Here is a 20,410-nt window from a genome sequence, read left to right on the forward strand (position 1 = left end):
CCCGTGTGACAGCCCTCTTCCCCAGTATGCTGTTCCTGGTGACTCACAGAGGCTAAAATCACAAACCCTGTCCACTGCTCGCGCCTCCCTCCTGGGCTCTGAGAATGTATGTGTGTTACAGGCATCAGTTTCTCCCCTGGAGGTGGGTAAAAGCTGTAGGTGGGTCAAAGAACACCAGACTGGCATAAGTTCCTCCAAGCTGAGCAAATATGAGGGTCTTGATTCCCCGTGACACTTGAGCAAAATGACAGAAATACCATTCTGCGTGTGTAGTGTGCTGGCCTTTTATTCCTGGAGTGGTATGGGCATAGGGGTCAGGAAGAGGACTGGCTTCTAGCTGGTCCAGCTCTCACTCTCAAGACAGGAGTCTGCATTGGGTGCCCAGGAGGACCTGAGCTGAGATGCTCAGGGCAGGGACACAGGCAAGGGTCAGAGCTTTGGCTAGAGCAGTGCTGTCTCTACTTCCAGCGCCCGGTGACTTTGGCCTTCCCACGAGTTTTGGAGCTGCAGGAAAAGCAAAGCCCATCAGATGGGGGGAGGGGAGGAGCAGCAGTTTCCAGTGGGGCAGAGGAGGGGCTCAGGGAAGCTAGGGTTGAGATGAACATCCTGGAACAGGGATAGAACATAACAACTGCCCTGCTCTCCCCCTCCTCCCCCCTACCGCATCCCACCCTGCTCAGGCAAGCAGTGGTTAAGGCAGAAAGAAGAAAGCTGTGAACTGAGGGGGAAAGAGGAAGGGCTGGAGTCCCAGCCCTCACAGCGGGATGAGAAAGAGGGAGGCAGGGCGTGTGATGAAAGAAGGACCTCGGACACTTACACTTTCTGGTTGTCGTTGATCCTGTTTCGCAGAACATTGATCTGGAAGAAAAGCGGGGAAGATAAAGGATAAAGTTGGGGCTCATTCAGTGAGGTCTGAAAGAGGGGAGGGGTTCAGTGTAGAAGCAAGGGTGCAGAGGGGGAGGAGGAAAAAATCAGAACACTGCTGGGGACCAGTGAGTGAGTCGACTGGACTGATGGGGGACAGGAAAGGGGCCTTGAGGGTCAGCAGTGGTGGGGACCAGGTCACACCAGAGCATGGCTGAAGGACGGGCACAGTGAGCAGCTCACTTCGTATTTCTGCTGCTTGAACTTCTCCTGCAGGTCGAACTTCTCCGCCTCCAGGTTGTGAATGCTCTGCCATAGCTCTTTGGCCTTCTCTCTGCAGGAGCCACAGGGAGAGTGGAGTGAGGAGCCATAAACCCTACCGTGGGTTTGGTCTTCATCCTGGCCCCTACTCAGCCTACACGGTCCCCCAGCCTGTCCTTGCACATTTAGGTAGGCAGAGGGCGCCTCCAGCCTTTGCCGTGGGCCTGGCCTTTCTGAAACTCTGCGTCCCAGCTGCTGTGCCCAGGGCCCAGGGACAGAGACCAGGAGTTCTGAGAGTCGCTGGAGTCGTGAAGAAGCACGCCAGGTGCTGTAGAGCATCTAGCTGAATCATCCTTCCCATGAGCTGACCCAGTTCTCTTTCCCTCCCAGCAGAGCTCACACAAGGAGACCGGCCTGCTGAGGCCCTGCGCTAGCCCCAGTAATAAGCCTTGGGAAATGCGTGAGGGAGTAACTCCCCCTGGCGGTTTACATCAAGAAGTACCTTCCACCCCACCCGAGAGAAGAGTGCCAGGGTTTACCCAGCCAGCTAGCTCACCTCAGCTGGTCTTCATTCAGGTGGTCAATGGCCAACACCTTCCTCCTCTCAGCCAGGATCTTCTTCTTCTTCTCTCGCTCGGTCTGCCTCTTCCCACTCTTGCGCTCTGTCTGAGGCGGTGGTGAGCAGGGACACTTGTCTAAAGATGACTCCTCCCTGTCCCCTAACCCTCCCAACACCCTGGGAAGGAGGACCAGGTCTTCAGAACACCAGGTTCCTATCCTCTTGCTCTAGCAACATGACACGCCGTCCCCTTCTAAATTCCCCCAGAGAAACTGAGGTGGGGGCAAGGAGGGGCCTAAGTGCCCTACCAGGCTCTTCCAGACTCCCTCCTCCCACAATTCCTCCTCCAACAAGGTGTGCTCCCCTCCCAGGGAGCACTCTACAGCTAAAGGGTGGAGGAAGAGGACTCGAGGTTTTGTACCCACCTGAGCTTGCTAAACCAGGAAACCATGAGAGAAAGACCCAGAGAGAGAGACCAAGACCGCCACAGAGACATGGAGAGAAGCAGGGTGGGAGACAGGAAGACAGGAAGGACAAAGTGATTCGGGGGCTCCGCAGGGGCTGCCTGCCATGCCAAGCACAGGTCTGGGGCTTAGGTAAGTAAAATTTTGATAACATTTGCCTGGTGTGGTCACTGTGAGGACAGAGACATGGCAGCAGAGCTGAGGACTTAGGATATCTAAAATAAAATATTCTGATGTCTCCATGCATAAAGAAAACCAGGCCTGGTTGGGCATGGTGGCTCTTGCCTTTAATCCCAGCCCTTGGGAGGCAGAGGTTAAGTGGATCTCTCTCTGTAAGTTTGAGGCCAACCTGGTCTATACAGTGAGTTCCAGGACAGCCAGTACTATACAGTGAAACACTGTCTAAAAAACAAAACAAAACAAAAGATGCAGAAAGAAAGCAAATGAAGCCCCAGTCCTGAGAGGGGGGACATCTAGTATGAGTGAGTGTCCACCAGCAAATCACCCCACATCTGTGCAGCACGCTCTTTCCACGTCAGCTTGTCACCTCTCTGAAGCTGCAGGACAGGCAACACTAGGCCATGTGAGCAAACAGAACCAGATGTTAGTGTAGGCCATGCTGCTATATGGGGCAGAATCGGGTCTTTAACCAGAGCTCTGACTCTAGGACCCAGGATTCTCTGGGTGGCACCCAGTCACATTGGGGAGCCAGCATGAGGAGGCATATCAGCATTCTAACCTTTGCCACAGCAGACCCATCCTAGTGACGTTGTGGTCAGGCTGACAGCTAGCTCGGGGGCTAAGCATGGGGAGACCTTAGACTTCAACCACAGCAGCTGGGAATTTCTTCATGGATCCCATCAAAGGCAGTCTTGAGGATACACTGAGATCTCCTGGCTCCCAACGCTGCTTCCCACCTACCTTCTGGATGTACCCTCCAAAATGCATCATGTTAGACAGAGCTTTCTTCTTCCGGGCCTCATCCTCGGCCTTCCTCCTGTTCTCCTCCTCCTCACGCCGGGCCCGCTCTTCCTGGTTTCAGGGAGAGCAAATGAATACATTAATGGAGAGGGTGGGAAACCAGACTCTGGGATGAAGCTGGTGTTCTTTACAAATCATTGGACAAGGAGCTTTCTGAGGTGCCCTCTGGCACAAGATGGCATACTGGGGTTTACTGAACGGGCGCATGAATTGTTGCGTGAATGAGTTAAGGAAGCACTGACTCACATCTGTAAAGTCCCACCATCCCCCCAGGCCCTCTGTCCCATCCGGCCTGTCCTAGGGAAGGGATAGGGGCTAGAGGGCCTTAAAACCATGAGCACAAGACCCCAGCACATCTGTCCTGTTCATTGGAATGATGTCAATACTGAGCCAAGGACCTGAGCTTCTGTGATAAAGGCGACCTCTAGAACTGATGTCTATGACTAGAGAGGACACTCGGGATTCAAGGGCTCAGTAACTGGGCTGGGGTCACTCACAGCCAGGCGGTTCTGCCGTTCCTTCTCCCGCTCATTACGAATGCGCTGCTGCTCGGCCCGCTCTGCCCGTCGCTTTTCCTGGAGAGAGAGGTAGAAACACCTGTGTGTGTCTGTGAGGGGTGTTATCCCCATACAGGAATAGAGAGGTGGCCCTCTTCCATGTGTTTCTGTTCTCGGCCTGCTCCAAGGATGCAGATGGAAGTGGCCCATCACAGTTGGAGACTCCAGGAAGGCATCCTAGCTAATTTAGGAGAGCCTCTTGGAAGCCCACTGGAGACTGTCTCAACTCTGTGGGAAACGCCGACCGGCTTCTCTGTCTCCCTCAAGGACAAAATCCACATTCTGGCTCCAGAGAGCCAGGCCTGGCAGCTTCTCTGTGCTCAAAGATAAGGGGTTGCTGTGCACAGCTGGGGGAAGCAGGTTGGGTAGAGAAAAACAAGGAATCAAATAGTCTCCCCTCTCTGAGTGGAATTCTGGGTGTCACCCAGGATTCCGCAGGCTGATCTGAGTGTCCTGTGTTAGGGTGGCAGCTATGCCCAAAGGGTAGGAAAGAGGAACAGGGAGAACACAGACATTTGACTGTCATCCCACAGCCAGCGGTGTCCGGTTAGGCCCAGCTAGAGCCAGAATTTATCAGGCTCCTGTTGACAAGGAATAGCACCACTGATAGGCAGGTGGCAGGGACCCAGCGGGAGCAGCATCCAACAGGTTGGCAGCTTGAGGCAGGCTGAGGCAGCCGGGAGGGAGGGTAGGGTGGACTGTGGAAGTCGGACACCTACGATCCTGTCTTTGAGAGAGATTAGCTCCTCCTCCTCCTTCTTTCTGTTCTCGAAGTGAGCCTCGATCAGTGTCTGCAGCTCGTTTAGGTCCTTCTCCATGCGTTTCCTATGGATGTCCTGTGGGGAGAGTCTACCTAAGCCTGCTGCACCGTGAAACGGACGGGCTCAATGCAGAAGTTACTGTCAGGGCTTGGGGCCTGAACCTCAGCCATCCCTGAGCCACCCACAAGATCAGGGGCTCTGTGACTCTCATTTGAGCCCTTGTCACCCCCCAGGCTGAGCTGTTCTACCAGCAATCACCACTCACATCAAAGTCCACTCTCTCTCCGTCAGGGATCTTGGGTGGTACCAAGTTCGGCATGAAGAGCCTGCTGCAGAGAGGAATGGAGATTCGGGGGTCACCAAAACAACTGGGGGATGTGGAGGAACTATGTGATCCTGGAGCCTCCATGATGACGTCAGCACGTCTACCTCACTTGACCTTTCACAGAGATTAATTTCATTTTGTCCTCTCACTAGATCCCAGAAGGGGGCAGCACTGACCTCTATTAGGAAAATGAAGGCTTAAAACTACACAGTTGGGAAGCAGAAGAGCTGAGCTTAGATAGTGTCCCTGGGTGAATCTCTGATCCTTGATTTCTTCATATGCTCTTAGGCCTTCAGGGGCTAAAAGGAGCTGCTCGGGAATGCTCAAAACAGCCAGCACAGAGAATGAACAGAGCTAAGACCCACCCAGGCCACTGGAGGCCATGAGTGTGCTGCAGTGCCATCTGCTGGCAGGATAAGCTTGCCACGAAGGAAACACTCCGTGTCCCAATGGCCCCGTACTGACAATCAGGAGATGTGATTTCCACTATGGGATGGACCTGCCCCATTCTGCCCGTTCTCAGCTCCCCAAAACTGTCATGCCTAGGTTGGTATGGTTTCACTGCTTGGTTCCCCCAAAGTTTGCATCCCTTTTCCCCTAGATCCCACACAGCCAAGAGGGTCATCCTGTGTGACAGGCAGTGTGTCTGTCCAAGGCCATGGCTAGCCCTTCCCTAGTCTGTAGACGAATGAAACTCCAACCATGTTAGTGTGCCTATAACTGGTAATGAAGTGTAGTTTATAGTTCATCTCACATTCTTCCCCTCTGGGGTAGTCTATGCCTACTGCAGTCCTGCTCAGGCTCGCTATACCACACACACTCCTGTCTCTTTGTCAGTCTCCCTAAATGCCCTCTGCCCCCAGGCTCTACCACAGACAGGTGCATTGCACTCACCTGGGCTTGGGTTTGGACTCCTCAGCTGGACCATCTGAAGGAGAGAGAAAGGGGTGTGGGTTCAGCAAACCTGACTATGCCCAGCTCCACCCTGAGCTGCACACCTTTGGGTCTCTGTTTCCCCACCTGCACAGGGCGTCTCTCCCAGCCCTGGTAAATCTGGACTTCCATTATCACCAACAGGCATGAAGGGAGCCTGGAGGGGAGGTCACAGAGGACGGTGGCTGTGTCTACAGGCACACTAGACCTGGAGCCATGGGGCTTTCTCTCCTCTGTTCTGGGCTGGGAAGATTGTTTCTCAGACTCCACAGTCATGCAGGGGCCTGTGGGAAGGTTCCCAGGGGCTCCAAGCCTAGATTGCTTCCCAGGCCTGCCTTAATGTTTTGGGCCCTAGACTTCCTGGTAGCCACAGAGCCAGGGAGCTAGTGGGGATGATTCCAAGACTGGGCTGGCTGTCTCTGGAACCCTCCACCCCAGTATATGAGTGACTACGGTCAACTGACAGAGGCTGCAGCCTGTCCAGGACACAGACGATGACGTCACCACGGCATGAACCATCTATGTCCTACAAATACCAGACCTCACTGGCATTGCCTGGGTACCAGGAGCCCGGGGTGTGAATGTGACTTCTGAGTCCACTATCCTGCATGAACCAGGGGGCTACATATTGATTTCCTCTCCTATTGGTCACTAAGACTATGTCACCAAGGTAAAGAGGACAAAGGTTCAGAGCCTCCCAGGCCCTGTAGGTGCTACCCAGTTCTGCCTTCCAACCCTTTCCTTTGTAACTTCTGGTGGAATCCCCAGGCACAGTCGTCCACAAGGTTACCATGGCAAGTTCCCTCATCATACCCAGCTCCTGTGCTGGCATCCAACAGCACTCACCTTCAGCATCTTTGGCTTCTTCATCCAGGTCAACCTCTAAACAAAACACGAGCAATCAACAGGGGTCCTGTTCTGAGCTCATTTCCCTTGAGAGCATTGCCTATGGCCAGGCATGTTAGCCTTCTCATTTAGTGCAGGGTCAACCATGAAAGGCCCCGGATTGATGATCACCGACCAGAAAATGGACTTCTGCATCCCCAGCCCAGCCGGAAGTCACAGGCACATGAGCTAGAAAGCACCTGGATGACTGACATCTTAAAACACCACCCCAAACCCCCTGTCCCCTCATCTGGCATACCTTCTGCTTTGGTCTCCTCTGTCTCCGCCTCACCCTCAGGCTCAGCCTCGGCCCCGCCATCCTCCTCCTCCACTGCCTCTTCTTGCTCTGGAGAGGTGAACCAGACACCATGAACAACCAGGCCCCTCTCTCAGCAGCCAGACAGCACCCCCAGAACAGAGCCTGGGAGGGGTGGAAGAGGGCAGTAATATCCAGGTTCACATGATTCGGGAGCTATGGCCTCAGATGACAGAAGGAACGTGGCTTGGTTCCTGGTTATACCAGAAGTCAGCAATCTAGAGCTCACAGCTACAGCCAGCCCAGGACTACTTCTGTAATCAAGGGTTCATAGGCACATAACCTCAGTCACTACTTCTGTAAGCAAGGGTTCGTAGGCACATAACCTCAGTCACTACTTCTGTAATCAAGGGTTCGTAGGCACATAACCTCGCTCACTACTTCTGTAAGCAAGGGTTCGTAGGCACATAACCTCTCTCACTACTTCTGTAATCAAGGGTTTATAGGCACATAACCTCAGTCATCTATACGCTCATCCATGCCTCAAGCCCACAAGTGAGGAAGGGCAGCGGGGACTGCGGGGCTGCCAGCTGAAGTGTACATCTGCTCCTTTGCAGGAAAAGTGAAACCCAACAGAGGGGTGCCATCTTCCTGGTAAGTGTCCCAAATTTGCCACCCTGGAAGTTTGGAAATCAGAATGGGGTCCTCTCCGCTGTGGACACCTATTTGCCACCAGGAGGCTGCTGGAAAAGTCAGCTATTGGCTGTGGGAAGGTGTGAGGGTGTGGGTGCTATGGGGACACCAGTGATAGAAGACAGAAAGACTCACTGCTGGGGACCAGCCTGTCCAGCCTCTTTCTGCCCAGTTTAGAACCTGCTTCCCCTATGACCGCCGTGGTGACATGATTCCCTCACCTTGCCTAACTTTTCACCCTGGAGACTCCACTCAGTGCCTGGCACTGTAGGACAGTTTCTGACTAAACTGGGGTACCAGGGAAAGTCTGTTGCGGGCCCAGTGACTCCTCAAGTCCATAGACCCTTCCTCCACGTCTAACAGAAACTGAAGCCATGAGGTTGTGCGGGTGGACGAAACACCCAACACTTAAAGAGTTGTGCTACCCAGAGGGTTGCCAGGAATTTCTATTTTCGTCATTTGCTTGGCAGGATGTGGACCCCGCCTCTCCCAACACTCAGAAGGGACAGACAGATTAGGGAGGCAGGATGCTGTCCAGACCATGACTCGGCTTGGCGGAAGTGTTTGTAACATTCGGTGATGGATAGACTGACAAGTGGTGGCCCTTGACAGAGGGAGAAGAAAACACCTCATGACAGACAGAACCATCAGAAGAAAGGGGGCACCTCTGCGCCCTCTGCTCATCTTCTCTGGCCTCCTTTCCTAGGACTGGGACCTCACTGACGTCTGGGGTGCTTTTTTCAATCCTGCAGGAGCTTTGCCAATAACATGAGAATAGCGGAAGGTGGCCAGTTATGGGGTCCACCTTGAAGCTACCACGCTAGCTCCTCATCCATTCACCTAGCCTTCATCTCTCTGTGCCATGTGTCCTTTGCCAAGTGATCGGTCACACAGAAGCTCAATGAACAGGTCACACTTGGCGTCTCCCTGGACATCACTGTGGGAAAGCCTTTTCTGACTCCTTTGCCCTCCTGCTATCCCTGGGAGCAGGCCCAGCCTCACCCCACAGCTCAGCAGCACACAGCTGAAGGCTTACATCATGTCTTCTCTGCTCTGGCTATTTGTAGTCTCCTCCGCTGCTCTTCAATGACTTTGTCCTCAGAGCCCTGACCCCTTGGCCATTGAGCCTTAGGCAAAACAGGGAAGGTCCCCACATGTAACACCACTGTGCATACTGGAGCAACTGGGGTCCATTCTTGCCGTAAGAATCCCTCTGTGACCACACATGGAGCCAGTGGGAAGATAGCACAGGCCAGATCCTTCCCAGTGTCTACCCCAGAGAAAAAATCAAGAAGGAAAAGAAAGAAGGGACAAGGGGCCCTAGGGTCCTGGCCCCTCTGAAGTCATGGACCTTCCCAGCCCAAGCCCAGAGCCCCGGAAGAACAGGAGAGCAGGGACAGGAACAGGACAGAGAAGGCTGTACCGTCTTCGTCTTCACTCCAGTCTTCCTCTTCTGGGTGCAGGAGGTGGCAGCGGCGAAGGGAGCAAGCGGAACAGGTTAGTGTGCAGCAGAAAGCCTGGTGGCAGCGCGGGCGGCAGCCAGCTCAGAGTTAGGTCCAAACTCTGATTCCCAAGCCAACATTCAAACAACATGGCAGGCTCACTCCTCGGTGACATCCCCAAGCCTCAAATAAACGGACATCATGACAGCCAGTTCCCAACCACTACCGAGAGCAGAATGCCTAACGGGAGCCCAACACCTGAAAGCATTCAGCCCCAGCCTGCTTCTAGGTTTCCGGCCCTGGCTTCTCTCTCAGAAGACTGGACCCGAGTATCAGGAAATAGAAAAAAAAATCACTTCTCCTCCAACTTCTCTTATATTCCTGCCTTGAATCAGTTTTGGGACTACCCCGTAAAACACCTACAGACTCCCAGAATCACATCTCGGACTGCCATACTGGGACCCAGACCAAGGGAACTGGCCTGGCCTGTTGGAAGGCATGGGCTCGTAATCTGAGGAGGCTGCCTAGGTTTCCCCACTGTTTTTAACACAAACTTCTACTCAAGGGAGAGTTTAGGAAGCCAATGGTGGTGGCGCACACTTTTAATCCCAGCAGGTGGATCTCTGTGAAGTTTAAGGCCAGCCTGGTCCACAGAAGTAGTTCTAGAACAGTCAAAGTTACACAGAGAAACGTTACCTCAAAAATCAAAAATAAGATAAGGGGTGGAGGTAGGGAAGAAGACCTTAGCAGCAGTGGGGAGATACTTTCCCCAGAACAAAGGCTCTCAGCACTGTCTGCCCTGTAGGTTTCAGCCACTCGTCCAGATCTTTCCTTTCTGAGCCAGAGACAGCACCTTGGACCATTTGGGACAAGAGAGGTAGATGTAGATGTGGCAAGAGCTCGTTCCACCGAGAACTTTGACTCCCAGACAGAACCTGCTGTGTGTACCAAACAGGCTGAAAGACCCAAATCTGGCTGAAGTCTGTTTCCCAAGGCCTACTAGCCAGAAACTGCTGTCAACAGGAGATTCCTCCAAGGCTAAGGAATCCCCCAGCAGACGGTGTCCCTCCTATGCAGGAAGTTGGAAGCAGCTGGGCTCTTGATTCAAAACATTGTGACTCATGACTCAGGCCTGTAATCCCAGTACTGAAGCTGAGGCAGGAGGATTACCACAGCTTGAGACCAGTCTGAACTCCGAAAACAAAAACAAACAAAAAGCCTTGGTTTGGAGATTTGGCTCAGTAGTAGAATGCTATCTGAGAGATTTTTCTAATGGTCCCTAAAAATCAGAAATGGCATCTTCTGCTCCTAGCTCCTATTTGGCTACACGACACAGAACAGACTTAAAGGAGCAAGAGGCTCCTCACTTTTTCCAAAAAACCTGAGGCACAGGGGAGGTGCAGCTCCCGAGATCATCAGAGACCCTTTCCACACATGGCATGCGTTATCCAAACCACTGCAATCCAGGCTTCAGCCTGCCTGTGGGGTGGAAATCAGGACCCATGAGGTCATTCTGGGCCTTCCAGGAGGAAGGACAGAGAGAGCGCTTCCAGAGATAGCAGAGTCCAAGCCAAGGAGGGTGACATGTCACCATATCCAAGAGGAGGGGACAGCAAGATGGACCTTTGCCAGGTTGTAAGAAAGCTTCATGCCCATAGAGAATGTCCCAGGTAATGAAGCAAATTCAGATTCACGTGAAAAAAAAAAAAAACAATCGCTGGGATGGGTTTTGGTTTGTCCGTGGCATTATGGTTGTGTCTGTTTATTTAGTGGTTTAGTTTGTCTAACTTTTAGTTTAACTTTTCATGTATGTGGACGTTTTGCCTGCATGTATGTCTGTATGCTACTTGTATGTATGGTGCCCATAGAGGTCAGAAGAGGGTGTTAGATACCCTGAAACTGGAGTTGCACACGGTTGTGGACCACCATGAGGGTAGCAGGTATTGAATCTGGGTCCCCTGGGAGAGCAGCCAGTGCTCTTAAAAGCTGAGCCATCTCTCCAGCCCACACGTCTTGAGATATATGTGGAATTAGTAAGGTATGTATCTGGGACTGGTTTGGGGTGCCTCTTCAAACCGGCCAGGACCAGCTGGAGTAGAGACGACTATTGGCCACACGTTTTTGATTGCGGAGGCTAGGTGATGAGACCGTGGGGCTCATTATTCTTTTCTTGTTGTCTATATACATGTCAAAGTTTTCATGGTAAGAAAATATGCTGTATACACACCACACACACACACACACACACACACATATATATATATATATATATATGCAAAAGTGATTACTCGGGCCATCTCTGCTCAGTTAGGAGTTCAGAGCAAAGAAAGACAAACTGTTTCCCCAGAAGCACTGGCCTCCCAAAACTCCTCTCTTACTCCCCATGTGCCTGAGGTACATACCTTCTACAGCTTCTGTTCAGAAGAGACCAGGGCGAAAGGGAAGAGAAAAGAGACGGGTCAGTTTCCAGCCGGACTGTCCTCCATCAGTGTGGGCGTCCCCACGATCACTTACCTTCCTGTTCTCTGAGAATAAAAGAAGACACTGTCAAAACTGGTGTACACACTACACGCTACACACACACACACACACACACACACGCACGCACACATACACGCATGTACACACACACACGCACACACAATGACCTTTCCATGAAGCACCCTTTCCCACTTCTTTCTTCTGCAAATAGCATTCCACCTTCTGGCTCCCTCTGCAACGACCTCCAGCAGCCTGACCCACCCTTCTTAGCCTGCACTATCTGCCACTGTTTCCAGCAAACATCTAAGTCAACAAGTATCTTTAGCGTTCTTCCCCCTACCGCCTCTCACCTCACCTGAGATTCTCCCAGACAGTGTCCTTTTCAGAAAACCCTTTCTCCAATTCTTTCTACAAATGCGGCCAGGGGAAGCCTCCCTTCTCCACGCAGCTGCCTCTGCCCATCCCTGCACCCACTCTCGCTCTTCCCCAAGCTCCTGTACAACCGTGGCCACATCTGCACCATACATCCCTTTATCAAGTCCTCCTGTGGTTTGTATCTCAGCAGCCCAAAGGGAAAGGCAGGTCTGTGCTAGTCAAGGTGACCTCCCTGGTGACATCTCTACTCAGAATACTTGTCAGATTGCCTGACTGTACTTCACCTTTTGCGTCCCCAGGGCAGGCCTGTAGACAAGGCACTGTGAGGGACTAGGGATAATGCTGGGCCTGGGACAGGAGGGGGGCCACCATGTCTGTGGCCTCAGGAGAGCTGTTGAACTGTTAGCAGTATCAACAGCCCCAGCTTCTCAGCTTCCCTCCTGGTCCTCAAACTGAGTCCTGTTTTCCTAAAGTCCCAAGTCTGAGGTTGCCTGGGATCCGCTAATCAGAGCTACAGAAATGGGAAGAAAGGGAAGGAATCCCAACTCCAAGTCCTGGAAATAGGCGCAGCCACTTCCACCAGGATGCGAGGGTAGGAGGGGACCCCATGCAAGGCAGAATGCACCCAATATGGGCATGAGGGGACCCCATGCAAGGCAGAATGCTCCCGATACTTACTCCTCGTACTCCTCCACCACCTCCTCCGCGTCAGACATGGCTCTCCCTTCAGAAAGAGAAAAACATCGTTGCAGGCAGCAAGTGAAAGGCGGCTGCCTTCTGCAGGAGCCCTCTGCACCCAGCTAGAGAGGACTCAAAAAAGCCTGGGGATGAATTCACTGTGTGACCCACAGGGAAAAGTCAATTTCTCCCTCTGCAAGAAGGCAACCATGACACCTGAATCGCAGCAGGGCAGCTAACTGGTGTTCACCCATTCCCTGCCCCTGAGCATGCCACCCTGGATTTCTTAGGTTCCTATCTGTAACTCTCAAAGAAATGTTAGCTGTGTTTCTCCACGTCTCAGGCGAGCACGGCCCTCGCGACCAGCACTCTCTTCCTGTTCTCACTGTACGTTCCATCCTGACACAGCTCCCCTGGGACGCTGGTGACACCATCTCTAGCCTTGTGCAGCACAATAGCACATTTTCCCGTCAGTGCTTGAGAAAGGCAGCTGTGATGGTCACAGGCTGTACGGCTCCACTTACAACTTCTTGACGTGGGCAAGATTGTAAATATGGAGAGTAAGTCACCAAGGCTCATGTGGAGGGCAGGAGAGAAGTGGAAATGGTAATAAAAATGTGCACAAGGGACCCTTTTTGGCCTTTTAAAAATGACATATTTATTGATGCGTGTGCACACAGTGTCATAGGGCATGTGTGGAGGTCAGAGAACAGCTGGTCTTCTTCTTCCCCATCTGGGTCCCAGGCAAGGAACTCGGGTTGTCAGGCTTGATGGCAAGTGACTTTACCACCGAGCCATCTCACAGGTCCCTTGTGGGTCTTGACTAGAGGGATGAATGCATGAACACACCCAGGTTAGGACTGTATAGGACGCACCCCAAACAAAAGCACAGTGAAGCTGGGGCGGCCTGAGTGCGAGCCTGGATGAACCGGATCTGTGTTTACATGTGAGTCATGATATTACATTCTATAGTTTTGTAAATGTGTTGTCTCGGGAATGTGGACAAGGGGACACAGGAAGCTTTTTCTGTTTCCTTTTTTTTTTTTTTACTTATTTTATTTCTTATTGACTGTGTCTGTGTGTGCGTGTGCATTTGAGTGCAGGTGCCCATGGTGTTCAGAAGAGGAATTCGGATCCCCTGAAGCTTGAGTTACAGGTGATTGTGAGCCACCTGACATAAATGCTAGAACCCACCTGGACCCTCAAACATGTGCTCTTAACTGCTGGGCCACCTCTCCAGCCCTTTGGCAGTATTTCATAGGTGTGAGTATTAATCCACCCAATCTCAATAAAGATCCCAGCTTTACAGCGTCCCTGGGATACTGGCTGAGCTATTCCTGTAACTGTGGTAGGGACAGCCCTGGGTTCAGGCTCTTATCTGTTTACTGAGATGTTGATGTGTTTGTAGCACAGTTGAACCTTGGTTCTCTCTGAATGATGGAGGGAGTACAGACATCCCAGCTAAGGGACCCTATGAGGACCCCGCGAATATTAATGAGTAGATGCCCAGGCATGACCAGGTGTGATTATGTGCTCTCATAATTACAAAATGCCACGGGGAGAGGTGAAAGAGCAAAGCTTCAGTATGAGAGTCATCTGGTGACCTTAGTGTGACCTTCAAAAGGTCATTTCATTTTCCTACACCATAATTCCCTTTGAGAAATTTCTCCTCCCCTGCGGTGTATGCAATGGGAAGAACAGATTAGAGACAGTGTGAAGTGCCTGGCCGAGAACAAACTCAACCCGTATTATTATGACCCAGCTCCTGGAGGCACATCAGTGCCTAACCCAGAGACACCATCAGGTTGCCTGGAATGTGGGCAATGCTCCCTGTTGTTTGCAATATAACCTTCCCGACACTGGAATTAGAAGGGAGAAGGACCACACAATGTGGTGGCCTCAGGAGCGACAGGAACATATTGATTGGCAGGACCACCCCACATGGTGCTTCCTGCCCACCATGAAGCCACCCCCTGCAGTCTGATCCAGTGTAAAGGGTGGGACATGGATGATCTCACCCCTGCCTTCTCCAGCCTTCCCTCTATATCCCAATGCAGGGAAGAGGGCTGAGACCCAACCCAAGCTCACATCTATGGGCAGCCATGAAAGGCGAGGTGCTGCTGAACTGAGCTGATGGTCAGGCCAAAGCCACCCTTGAGACTGGGTAGTTTCCGGGAAGCCGGCACTGGCCAGATATTCTGAGCAGAGACTGTCTCAGACTCAGAACTCACTGCAACTTGGGATTGGTCCCCCAACTCTGCTCCCTCTGCTGGAGTAGGACAGACAGTTGCGGGGTGGGGCCTGGCTCAAGTGGAACTCTGGACAGCAGCCCTGTGCAGCGTGTCACCCCACCCCGCCATATGATAGTGGAAAAGGGATGTCAAACGTGTAAGGTCTCTCAACAAGTGGGGTGGTATTCTACTGAGAGGAGACTTGAACACCAGACACCCTCCACCTGGATCTCAGGATGAGATCCTGAGCCCAGAAGTCTGGTAGTATACCCACCTTTACAAACCTCAGGGGAGTAGTCAGAACTTGTGAGGAGCCTGGGGGTGTCGAGGTGATGGGGAGAGTTCTTGGGGGGAGGTGTGTGGCTACCCTATAGGCTCATCATTGCTAACTTCTCTCCTGCCCTCCCACCAACTTAGAGCCACTGGGCATCTTGCAGAGATCAGAGAAGGTAGCAGCAACTTGGACTCCCCACCTTGCCCCCAGGAACACCATCTAGCTCCCAAAATAGAACACAGACCACAGACTGCAGAGTCTGGGGAATGTTTCCAGCCAAGGGGCACACCTAAGCCAGGTAGACTAGGGAAAAAAAGGGGTGGAAACTGAGCCTGAGGGCTACAGAATGAGAGGAGATGGGGAAGCTGGAGGGATGGATGTGAGTATGTCCCAAGAACCCTACCCTCCTCCAGCTTCTTACCATCTGTCAGGGGTCACCTTTCACGGGTAATAAAGCAAAACAACAGAAGCCAAAAGAGGACTCTCTTTGGGGATCAAAAGATCTGAGTTTTAAACCCGGCTTTTACTGTGCATCCTATGCAAGTCCCTAAATGTCTCTGAACCTTTCATTAAGCTACCTATGAAATAGATCAGCTTCAGATTTTAGCCTTGCAGTTTCTGAGGAGCGTAGGCTCTGTCCTTTGGCCCTTGTCCAAAGCATTGAACTGGGGATCTTCCTAAAGCTACAGCTGTTAGCCCGGGACACTAGCTGAAGAATCAGCAGAGGGTGAAACTTGATCCCCTCCGATTTTTCTGCCCAGAGGAGGAGGACCTGTCCTGTGAGAAGAGGGTCAGAGGAGGAATTCTGGAGGTCAGGTGGCTTCCCAGCTGAATTCCCCGTGGAATGTGCTGGACATTTCTTAGCCTCCAAGCAATTACCTCCCAAACAATCCTTCACTGCACCTAGAAGTCAGAAAGCCTGCCTACGACGCAAAGGCACAGAACCCTAAGGACAAGTTGGGATGGGGCAAGGGTCACACTGGAAGGGGCACAGTGGGTCCCAGGAATACCCTTCCAATGTTGACAAGCTTAGCTCCCCTCTTCTGGGAAAGGGATCAGGACTCATCACACACACCCCATGCTAGGCACCCTTGGCTTCCTCCAGGAGTGGACTCACACCCTGATGCCCAGTGGATATAGAGCATCCGCTTGGAGAAACCCCATCAGGCCCACATGCCCCTGGACGTTTGACCTTTCTCAGTGCTTCCAGGGCAGCATCTTTGTTCCTGGGCATGACATCTGAGTCACCAGGATTCGTTGGCAAATATAGCCATGGTCTTACCCTGCTCTCTGGGCCTCTAGAAAAAAGATTCGGGTGGCCCTTAACCTAGAGTCAAGGAGACAGACTGAGCAATCTGGGGATCCCTGATGGTTAGGGTTCTGTTGTATTTAGTGACCCCACAATGATCTAGGCCGCTCTACTTATGAAAAAAAAAAAGATCTGGGGAGGGAAAGCAATCTACTCAAGACTTCAAAACCACACGCTATCTCTCGTGGCCGATGAGGACCTCCCACTCACTTCCCATCGAGGATGCAGGCTCTCCCACTCCACAGCACTCTGGCTGGAGTCTATCCTGGAAACAGCGCCGTGGATTCCCATCAACCCTGTGACCACTCAGAATGGACACAAGCACAGACCAGCGGAAAGTGCCAGAGCCGAATCCACCTGCCTCTGCCCTCTCCCAGGGGCTCCCCCTGGTCTTACCTCTGAACAGGGACTGCACACGGGTCCTGAGGTGTCTGCTTGGCCTCGGCAGGGACTGGCCGAGGGCAGGGCATGGAGAGGGCTTTAAGCAGGCATGTGGGCTGGGGCCTTGGGAGCCAAGCCCTGCGGTGGGAGGAATGTGCAGCAGGAGATGGGGGGGACGACACAATGGGGGGTGTTGGCTGCTATTTTGGCAGGTGCCAGGCACAGGGCTAAAGGAACAAGTACCCCACGCCATATAAGCTCATGTGGTCCTGCAGCTGCCCACATAAGCTATTTAAAACCAGAGCAGATATGCTGGGAACACAAACCAGCTGTCCCTCTTGAGAATTCTGATAAAGCAGATGCCAAAGCCCAGGCCCAGAGGGGGGAGGGCTGGGAGCAGGGTTGAGGTAGGCGTCAATCTCAGAGACACCTCAAGAGCCTCTTAGGCGGGTCCTGGGGAGCAGAAGACAAGAGCTGGGGAAAGGCATCCTCTGGGCTGTTGCTGCTGCTGAACCAAGTGGCTTCAGGCAGATGGCAGGCTCTCAGGCCTTGGGAAGAGCACACAGAAAGTCGTCTCCATGAGCCCCGAGCCACACACCTTGTCCTCCTCACAGGAGTGGTCTCCAAAGCCAGAGGAGGCTGAGCACCAGATTGCCAAGTCTCCATAGTCTGGCAACAGGAGTGTGAGTAGGGAACAGAGGATCGTTGGGTTTCCTCTCAGGGTTAGAGACGGGGGTCATGGTGAGCAACTTTGTCCGGCTTGTCCGCTAGATCAGAAGGTCCATAGGATCAGGACCCAGCTTTTGCTGTAGCTTGAATGTTGAAGGCCACCAGCCCACAGGGACGACAGGTATGGTGGGGATCAGGTGTGATAGAGCTGAAAGAAACTAAGTTGGGAGGCAACTGAGTCTCCCCACAGTCTACCTTCTTCCACCCCAGCCTTCTCAGCAGGCCCCACAGAAGCCAAAGTAGGAATACTTCCATGGACCAGGCCCAACTTCCCAGGTGCCCCAACCCCTGAGATCCCTGACCCTCCAGACATGGTTAGTGACTCATTCTCTTGCTCTCCACGCCAGATTCGCCCAGCCTCTGTCCTTTTCCTCTCTCCTGACCGTGTGCCCAGCCTCTCCTTTAGCTCCACCACTTAAGAGGGACAGGGTTGCTTCTGTGTGAAAGTCTTTGTGAGGACCCTCTGTATAGAAATGCCCACCCTACTAGCCAACTTACCCATTATTCAGCTGACACAGTTCCCTTCCTGCGGTCCCTAGCAGTCTCTGAGCCCAGTGACTTTGATCCCTAGCTCCAGGCTTATCCCAAGCCATGTGCATCTCTGTGTTGCCAGCAGGTCAGCAAGAGGACCAGCTAGAGCCATAGGCCTAGGGGCAGCATCCCAGGGAAGGGAGGGCTCAGGAAAGCTGGGGGTGGGAGCTTGGGAAAGGCAAAGAGAGGGGGAATACTGAGAGGGATAATGAGACGGAGCCAGGCTGACCTCATAAAGAGCATGGCAGCCAGCTCTCCCCTCCCATTTAAGCTCACCAAGCCCCATATTGCCTTGTATCTCAGTCTAGAATCTCCTGGAATTTAGGAGTTGCTTTCCCTAAGCCCTCCCTGAACTTAAACTACTTTCCAAGAAAGCCGATAGATAACCTTTCAGACAGGCCATAGCCAGTCTTCATGGATGCCGGAGAGAGGGACCTGGGCATCAGCGCACACAGAGCATCCTTCTCCTGGAAAACCAGTGGGTTCTTCATATCTGGGGTCCCTAGCTGTGGGGCATCAGCCCAACAGTCACTGCTCAGCAGCCACACTGGTGTATAACGGGGCGGCTCCAGAAGCAACTTACAAGTAATTGTAGTGACCAGATTAGAGGAAACAGGCAAATGGGCAGAATATCAGAAGTGCGGTGATGTGAAGCATGTGGGCCAGTGCATGCTGGGGCACAAATCCGATGGCAGTGCCAGGCCATTGCAGCAGCAGAGCAGAGAGGTGGACTTACCTCTAGGGGGCACTCAGATGTCACCTCAGACACACACTCACACACACACACACACACACACATGCACACAAGCACACACATCACTCAGATGTCACCTCACACACGCACACACACACACATACACCATACACGCACACATACATGCACACACATCACTCAGATGTCACCTCTCACACGCACACACATATGCACACATGCACACACATACACCATACACGCACACACACGCACATGCACATACCACTTAGATGTCACCTCACATGCACAAACATACGCACATACACATACACCATACATACACACGCACACACACCACTCAGATGTCACCTCACATACACAGTTGTCACCCTCTAATTCTAGCCACCTCCACACCCTTGTTCATCAGCTCCTTCCAGAGCAAAGCCAGTGGCAGAAGGAGCTGAGGAGTGGAGCTGCTGCCACACGCTCCCCAGAAGCCTGCTCACAATGGACACCCCAAAGAGGGGATTCAGGCAGAGGCCATACCACTTTGAGCCTGCATCTGATGAACATCCCTTCCACTGTCTAAGGGGAGCACCCACGAGTCTCTCCTAAGAGTCTGTAGGACAGCTCTGCCAGGTACAAAAGTTCACCTGCCAAGGCACTACCCAAAATTTGCAACATGAACATCCCAAAGCCATGTGAGGTCACCTGCTTGAACTCTTGGGATTCAGAGAGGGGAGGTCATAGTTAGGGTGCCCAGCAGAACCAGAGTAGTTACAGCAGTTGCCCCCACTGTCCAGGTGGCACACAGTCACCACCTCTTCTTGCCCAGATTTCCAACAACTTTCAATTGCAGATCAAGTCCTTGGCAGGATGTACAAGGTGTTCCAGGCAGGTCTTCAGGGTGTCTTCAGGGTCATCCCCCTGCCCCCTCCCCAGCCCAGCAAAAGTGTGAGACCAGCTGCAGGCGACTCACAGAGGTAAGCCAGCTCTGAGTACTCATAAATGAGCACAGACAGGATCTGAGGAGCTCTGTCCTCTGAACTGTAGGACCCAAGACACAAAGACAAGTGGGACTGGCTGCCTCTGCCCCATGAACTAGGGGAGCAGGGACCTGGTGCTGGCACTTATTAGCCATGTTCTAAAGCTGGGCCATTGCCCCAGGCTGCCTTCGCACCTGCTCTCCCTCAAGCTGGTTCTAGGGGAAACCAAAGCAATCCACTGGGGGTAAGAGCTGTAATGACTTAAGACCGCCTTCAGCCTCCAGCTTAACGGAGCTGCAGGGCATTGGGCTGCAGGGCACTGGGCTGCAGGGCACTGGGCTGCCTTTCTTGGTTTGCTGTGTGTTTCTGGGTGGCTCAGCATTCTACACACACACATAAGAGGCCATTGTAGTGTCCTGGAAAGAGGAAGCCTGGTGGAAAAGATGGGGTGAAGATATGTGGCCATTCTGTACTCTCAAAGGCTTTTATTTTGTGTGTGCTTTGCCTGCATGTAGAACCATGCACCGTGCGCATGCAGGGCCCACAGGCCCCCTGAAACTGGGGTTCCAGACATTTGTAAGTTGGTACGTAGGTGCTGGAGACTTGAACCTAGGTTTCTCTGGAAGAGTAGCCAGGGCTCTTAACTGCTGAGCTATCTCTCCAGCCCCCAGGTCTGAACTATTAAATCAGCATACTAGGACCACTGATGACAAGCCTACCACCTTAATATGAGAGAAGATAGGAACAGAGTTCTTCCTTT

General features: G+C 52.6%; 1 protein-coding gene across 1 annotated transcript; it reads right to left on the bottom strand.

The window, feature by feature from the left end:
* Positions 1–268: 268 nt before the first annotated feature.
* Positions 269–20,350, bottom strand: Tnnt2 (troponin T2, cardiac type). Its single transcript, XM_050147736.1, has 16 exons — positions 16,726–20,350; positions 12,516–12,557; positions 11,496–11,506; positions 11,384–11,395; positions 8,963–8,989; positions 6,850–6,936; positions 6,552–6,587; positions 5,667–5,700; positions 4,713–4,776; positions 4,406–4,522; positions 3,627–3,704; positions 3,070–3,180; positions 1,682–1,791; positions 1,108–1,198; positions 818–858; positions 269–504 (listed from the first exon to the last, which is right to left on the bottom strand). Exons 1-16 carry the CDS (start codon positions 16,797–16,799, stop codon positions 459–461), a joined length of 981 nt encoding a protein of 326 aa, XP_050003693.1. The 5' UTR covers positions 16,800–20,350; the 3' UTR covers positions 269–458.
* Positions 20,351–20,410: the final 60 nt, after the last annotated feature.

Source organism: Alexandromys fortis, unplaced genomic scaffold, assembly GCF_014885135.2.
Source record: "Alexandromys fortis isolate MF-2015 unplaced genomic scaffold, M_Fortis_MF-2015_v1.1 scaffold_58, whole genome shotgun sequence".
NCBI classification, from domain to species: domain Eukaryota; kingdom Metazoa; phylum Chordata; class Mammalia; order Rodentia; family Cricetidae; genus Alexandromys; species Alexandromys fortis.